Source organism: Oncorhynchus masou, chromosome 22 (assembly GCF_036934945.1).
Source record: "Oncorhynchus masou masou isolate Uvic2021 chromosome 22, UVic_Omas_1.1, whole genome shotgun sequence".
Classification (NCBI taxonomy): Eukaryota; Metazoa; Chordata; class Actinopteri; order Salmoniformes; family Salmonidae; genus Oncorhynchus; species Oncorhynchus masou.
This window is the reverse complement of record NC_088233.1, coordinates 42037951-42044771: the sequence shown is the minus strand read 5'-3', so window position 1 is coordinate 42044771 and position 6821 is coordinate 42037951. Positions and strand designations below refer to the sequence as shown.

The 6821-nt window shown below is 42.0% G+C and overlaps 1 protein-coding gene across 2 annotated transcripts in view; it reads right to left on the bottom strand.

Moving 5' to 3' along the window:
* Nucleotides 1-587: 587 nt before the first annotated feature.
* Nucleotides 588-6821, bottom strand: part of LOC135509521 (transcriptional enhancer factor TEF-3-like) — a 28970-nt gene continuing 22736 nt past the window's right edge. For both annotated transcript variants that reach the window (XM_064930256.1, XM_064930257.1), the window contains exons 10-11: nt 3350-3502; nt 588-1307 (exon numbers count right to left, since the gene is read on the bottom strand). In XM_064930256.1, the coding sequence (XP_064786328.1) occupies nt 1194-1307; nt 3350-3502 (267 nt within the window). In that variant the 3' untranslated portion in view covers nt 588-1193. The remainder of the gene's footprint in view (nt 1308-3349; nt 3503-6821) is intronic.

Sequence of the window (6821 nt, the reverse complement as noted above, 5' to 3'; positions counted from 1 at the left end):
CAAACAGTAGCCTGTGTAAAGTTGGTTTAATAAACCGTCAATTCGCAAACTCAAGCCTCTGTCTGGACAATTGTTCATTTATGATCTAGTCAGGTCATTACAGTATGTTAGACAAGCGTAATGAGTAACAAACCTGCTCTGTGCAACGTTAGCTTTATCTTTGGTTGAAGAACAATGTCGAGCTCTGAAAACAACTTCCTCCTGATACTATCGTTTTGTTTTACGAACCATTACATCTCCTCAGTAGCAGCTGTTGATCTCTCGTTGAGGAAACCCCTCAACTGTATTTTAGACATTTTTAGATCATGAAAGTTTACGAGCTCGCTAGCGGTGTTGTTTTCATCACGTGCTGCATCAGCGACAAAAGCATTTGTATTTTGTATTTTTGGATCCCCATTAGCTACAGCCAAGGCAACTACACAGCTCCTCTTCCTGGGGACCGGTAAAATTAAGGCAGTATCCGGTTGCATGGACGAGTAAAACATTTGAACTCTTGGTCGGACACAAGTAAAGACATTTTGCGCTATCGCCACCTGCTGGAGAGGTGTGAGACAAGGTTAGTTTGGCATTTAATTCCATAATTTAAACCAGGTGAATACAATATTTATTTTTAATTTGCCTGTTATTTTCCATTGGGATTCTTTTTCAGTGAAGATGGGTACTGTACATGACATTTATACTCATAACACACATATTGACACCAAAAACAATGGCATGGATGTGCAGTCTTGGGGTTGAAAGTTATTTTTTTGTCCTCTTGCCCACTTTTCTTTCTTCTGTGTGCAATATACATTAAGTCATTAGGTGTCGCCCATGGACAACCAAACACAATCTCGCTCATGCAGCTGCATAAAATAAAATAAATCAAACAAGCAAGCACTAGTAAAATGAGATGAAAATCAACGTTCTCATGCATCATCTTGACGTTTGGCTTCTCTGGTACATATAGATATACCACAATGAAGGTTCCCACCCTCTGCTCCTCACTTTCACATCACACAGTTGTAAAGTTCACTCTAGCTCCCAATGCTCTCAATCCACCTTTTCCACAGTGGTTTCACTGGGCAAGCAACTCTCCAAGTGCTCCTTTGGGTCCTGACAGACAATTGTATGGTGCTTGCAGCTTATAGAGGAGATTGTCCAATGTTGGGTTTGTTGTTGTGCTATATAGTGGTTCTGTCCACAGGGCTGTCTCAGTCTTTGACCAGCCTGTAAACATGGTGCTGGGCTCCATGCTCACTAGTAGACACCTCAAAGACATAGGCTACACACAGCAGGGTCTCCAGTGTGTCCCTGTTGGTCACCACCTAAAGAGAGACACACATATTGTCCTGTTATACCACCACTACAATGCACACTTCCTTTGTGAAGAAATAACAAATCAAATGTTCATTCTTTTGCATACAGGTGGGTCTCAATTCTCACTAAGAACATGACAGAGATGTAAAGCGAACTACACAAAGTTGAATTGTCAAAAATGCCTGAGCTCCTGCAGAGAATGATACTGTCACGATTTTATTCCCCCTAGCACTGAATGAAAAACTTGTTGCATGATGATCTGTAGCATTGATACAATGTGTGTGTGTGTACAAATACTCACACCCTCATGACCCTGCCTAGAGGACACCAACTCACGCCTTAGTTTAGCACGTAGCATTCCCAGGCTTGCTGTATGGAAAAGATGCTATCTGCAGTGGCGTAAAGTACTTAAGTCGTTTTTGACAACTTTTACTCCACTACATTCCTAAAGAAAATAATGTACTTTACTCCATTTGCCCTGACACCTAAAAGTACATTACATTTTGAACGCTTAGCAAGACATTGAAATGGTCCAATTCACACACTTATCAAGAGAACATCCCTGGTCATCCCCACTGCCTCTGATCTGGAGGACTCACGAAACACAAATCATTTGTTTGTAAATGATGTCTGAAGGTTGAAGTGTGCCCCTGGCTATCCGTACATTAAAAAAAATAAATAATAATTGTGCAGTCTGGTTTGCTTAACATATGGAATTAGAAGTTATTCATACTTTCACTTTGTGCTTAAGTATAATGAACAAAAATATAATCACAATATTTCAACTTTTGGTTCCATGTTTCATGAGCTGAAATAAAAGATCCCAGAAATGCTCCATACGCACAAAAATCTTACTTCTCTCAAATGTGTGCACACATTTTTACACGTCACTGTTCGTGAGCATTTCTCTTTTGCCAAGATAATCCATCCACCTGATAGGTGTGGCATATCAAGAAGCTGATTAAACAGCATGATCATTACACAGGTGCACTTTGTGCTGGGAACAATAAAAAGCCACTAAAATGTGCAGTTTTGTCACAACACAATGCCACAGATTTCTCAAGTACTGAGGGACTGTGCAATTGGCATGCTGACTTGAAGAATGTCCACCAGAGCTGTTGCCAGATAATTGTATGTTAACTTCGTTTGTGAGAATTTAGCAATACGTCCAACAGGCCTCACAACCGCAGACCATGTGTATGGTGTTGTGTGAGCGAGTGGTTTGCTGAGAGTGCACCATGGTGGAGGTGGGGTTATGGTGTGGGCAGGCATTAGCTACGGACAACGAACCTAATTGCATTTCATTGATGGCAATTTGAATGCACAGCCATACCGTGAAGAGATCCCGAGGCCCACTGTCATGCCATTCATCCGCCGACCACCTCATGTACACAATTCCTGGAAGCTGAAAATGTCCCAGTTCTTCCATGGCCTGCATACTCACCCACTGAGCATGTTTGGGATGCTCTGGATAGATTTGTATGGCAGCATATTCCAGTTCCTGACAATATCCAGCAACTTCGCACAGCCATTGAAGAGGGGTGGTACAACATTCCACAATCAACAGCCTGTTCAACTCTATGCGAAGGAGAAGTGTCTCACTGCATTTGGCAAATTGTGGTCCCACCAGATGTTGACTGGTTTTCTGACCCACGCCTTTACCTTAAGGTATCGGTGACCAACAGATGCATATCTGTATTCCCAGTCATGTCAAATCCATAGATTAGGGCCCAATTTATTTATTTATTTGAGTTGACTAATTTCCTTACATGAACTCAGTAAAAATCTTAAATGGTTGCATTGAGCATTAATAATTTTGTTCAGTATATATTTAAAACCAAATACTTTCAGACTTTTACTCAAATAATACTTTACTGGGTGACTTTCGCTTTTATTTGAGTCATTTTCTATGAAGGTATCTTTACTTTTGCCACCACTGGGTATCTGTTTCCCTAGATGTCCAGCTATCCCTGTCCAGAAATATTTGAATCCTTAGTGTATGAATTATGTATATAATATTTAAAATGTGCATTTGTGTGTGCTTGTGTACCTGTAGGATGGTGAAGTTCTCCAGTACACTGTTCATCATGTACTTCTCTGGCAGGTGTTTGAGCTTGTGGATGAAGTTGATCATATATTCACACAGTGGGGAACGGTGGATTCTGAACACATATCGCCCATTCTCAAACCGTGCATACTCCGTCTAGGGAAACAAAATATATCCAAAATATGATTTACATTCAAGGTTTAAAAAATATTTTACAACCATTTTCTACATTGTAGAATGATAGTGAAGACATCAAACTATGAAACAACACATATGGAATCAAGTATTAAATCAAAATATATTTTATATTTGAGATTCTTCAAAGTAGCCACCCTTTTCATTCTCTCAAACAGTTTCATGAGGTAGTCACCTGGAATGCATTTAGATTAACAGGTGTGCCTTGTTAAGTTAAATTTTGTAGAATTTCTTTCCTTCTTAATGTGTTTTCGCCAATCAGTTGTGTTTTGTGACAAGGGTCAAGAAGCCAGAGTAATGGACATTAAAGCAGTGAAAATATGTCCTTTGGGCTGATGAGTCCAAATTTGAGATTTTTGGTTCCATCCGCCGTGTCTTCGTGAAAGACACAGAGTAGGTGAACGGATGATCTCCCCATGTGTGGTTCCCAACGTGAAACATGGAGGAGGTGGTGTGATGGTGCTTTGCTTGTGACACTGATTTATTTCAAATTCAAGGCACGCTTAACTAGCATGGCTTCCACAGCATTCTGCAGTGATACGCTATCCCATCTGGTTTGCACTTACTGGGACTATCATTAGTTTTTCAACAGGACAATGACCCAACACCTCCAGGCTGTGTAAGGGCTATTTGACCAAGGAGAGCGATCGAGTGCTGCATCAGATAACCTGGCCTCCACAATCACCCGACCTCAACCCAATTGAGTTGGACCGCAGAGTGAAGGAAAAGCATTCAGCAAGTGCTCAGCATATGTGGGAACTCCTTCAAGACTGTTGGAAAAACATTCCAGGTGAAGCTGATTGAGAGAATGCCAAGCTTGTGCAAAGCTGTTATCAAGGCAAAGGGTGGCTAAGTTGAAGAACCTCAAATCTAAAATATATTTTGATTTGTTCAACACTTTTTTGGTTACTACATATGTGCTATTTTAAAGTTTATATGTATTCCACAATGTAGATAATAAAAAAATAAAAAAATCTTTAATTGAAGTGTGTCCAAACTTTTGACTGCTACTGTATGTTTAATATATCATGAGATGGTTACACTGGAAATACATTAGATTATTTTAGAAATGAAATTCAAGGAAATAAATGTATAATTTAGCTGATATATGGCAAGATAGCTATAGCATTAAACATATACTGTAGGCAATGGTTACCATAATCAAATTGATGTCCCCATTGAATATCATTACATTATAGCTAGTGGGCTATAGGGCTCTGGTCATAAGTACTGCACTACATACAGAATAGGGTGCCATTTATTTTTATATTTTTTATTTCACCTTTATTTAACCAGGTAGGCCAGTTGAGAGTTCTCATTTACAACTGCGACCTGGCCAAGATAAAGCAAAGCAGTGCGACAAAAACAACAGTTACAATAAAGAAACGTACAGTCAATAGCAATAGAAACATTAGAAAAGTTAGTGGGAGATAAGATTCCAGCTTCAGTGATTTTTGCAATTAGTTCCAGTCATTGGCAGCAGAGAACTGGAAGGAAAGGCTGCCAAAGGAAGTGTTGGCTTTGGGGGTGACCAGTGAAATATACCTGCTGGAGCGCGTTTTACGGGTGCGTGTTGCTATGGTGACCAGTGAGCTGAGATAAGGCGGGGCTATACCGAGCATAGACTTGCATACATGACCTGGAGCCAGAGGGTTTGGCGACTAATATGTAGTGATGGCCAGCTGACGAGAGCATACAGGTTGCAGTGGTGGGTAGTATATGGGGATTTGGTGACAAAACGGATGGCACTGTGATAGACTACATCCAATTTGCTGAGTAGAGTGTTGGTGGCTATTTTGTAAATGACATCGCCGAAGTCAAGGATCAGAAGGATAGTCAGTTTTACGAGGGTACGTTTGGCAGCATGAGTGAAGTAGGCTTTGTTGCGAAATAGGAAGCCGATAATAGATTTAATCTTGGATTGGAGATGCTTAATGCGAGTCTGGAAGGAGAGTTTACAGTCCAACCAGACACCTAGGTATTTGTAGTTGTCCACATATTCTAAGTCAGAACCGTCCAGAGTAGTGATGCTAGACCGGCGGGAGAGCGCGGGTAGCAATCGGTTGAAGAGCATGCACTTAGTTTTACTTGCATTTAAAAGCAGTTGGAGGCCTCGGAAGGAGTGTTGTACGGCATTGAAGCTCGTCTGAGGTTTGTTAGCACAGTGACCAAAGAAAGGCCAGATGTATACAGAATGGTGTCGTCTGAGTAGAGATGGATCAGAGAATCACCAGCAGCAAGAGCGACATCATTGATATATACAGAAAAGAGAATTGAACCCTGTGGCACCCCCATAGAGACTGCCAGAGGTCCGGACAACAGGCCCTCCGATTTGACACACTGAACTCTGAGAAGTAGTTGGTGAACCAGGCGAGGCAGTCATTTGAGAAGCCAAGGCTATTGAGTCTGCCAATAAGAATGCAGTGATTGACAGAGTTGAAAGCCTTGGCCAGGTCGATGAAGATGGTCGGTGATCTGTTTAACTTGGCTTTCAAAGATTTAAAAAAAGGCAGGGCAGGACGGATATAGGTCTATAACAGTTTGGGTCTAGAGTGTCTCCCTCTTTGAATAGGGGGATGACCGCGGCAGCTTTCCAATCTTTGGGGATCTCAGATGATACAAAAGAGAGGTTGAATAGGCTAGTTATAGGGGTTGCAACAATTTCGGCTGATAACTTTAGTCAAGCCCAGCTGACTTGTAGGGATCCAGATTTTGCAGCTCTTCCAGAACATCAGTTGTCTGGATTTGGGTGAAGGAGAAGTGGGGGGGGGGGCTTGGGCAGGTTGCTGCAAGGGTTGCAGAGATGTTGGCCAGGGGTAGCCAGGTGGAAAGCATGGCCAGCCGTATAAAAATGCTTATTGAAGTTATCAATTATTGTGGATTTATCAATGGTGACAATGTTTCCTACCCTCAGAGCAGCTGGGAGGAGGTGCTCTTACTTTACTGTTTACTTTTTGATGCTAATGCAGAACGCCACAGGATGTTTTTGTGCTGGTCAAGGGCAGTCAAGTCTGGGGTGAACCAATATCTGTTCTTGGTTCTACGGGGGGGGGGTTCTCCCCAATTTCGTGGTATCCAATTGTTAGTAGTTACTATCTTGTCTCATCGCTACAACTCCCTTACAGGCTCGGGATCTCTCCCGAGGTCGAAAGCCATGCATCCTCCGAAACAACCCAACCGCACTGCTTAACACAGTGTGCATCCAACCTGGAAGCCAGTCACACCAATGTGTGTGAGGGAACACCGTGCACCTGGCAACCTGGTGAGCATGCAGTGCGCC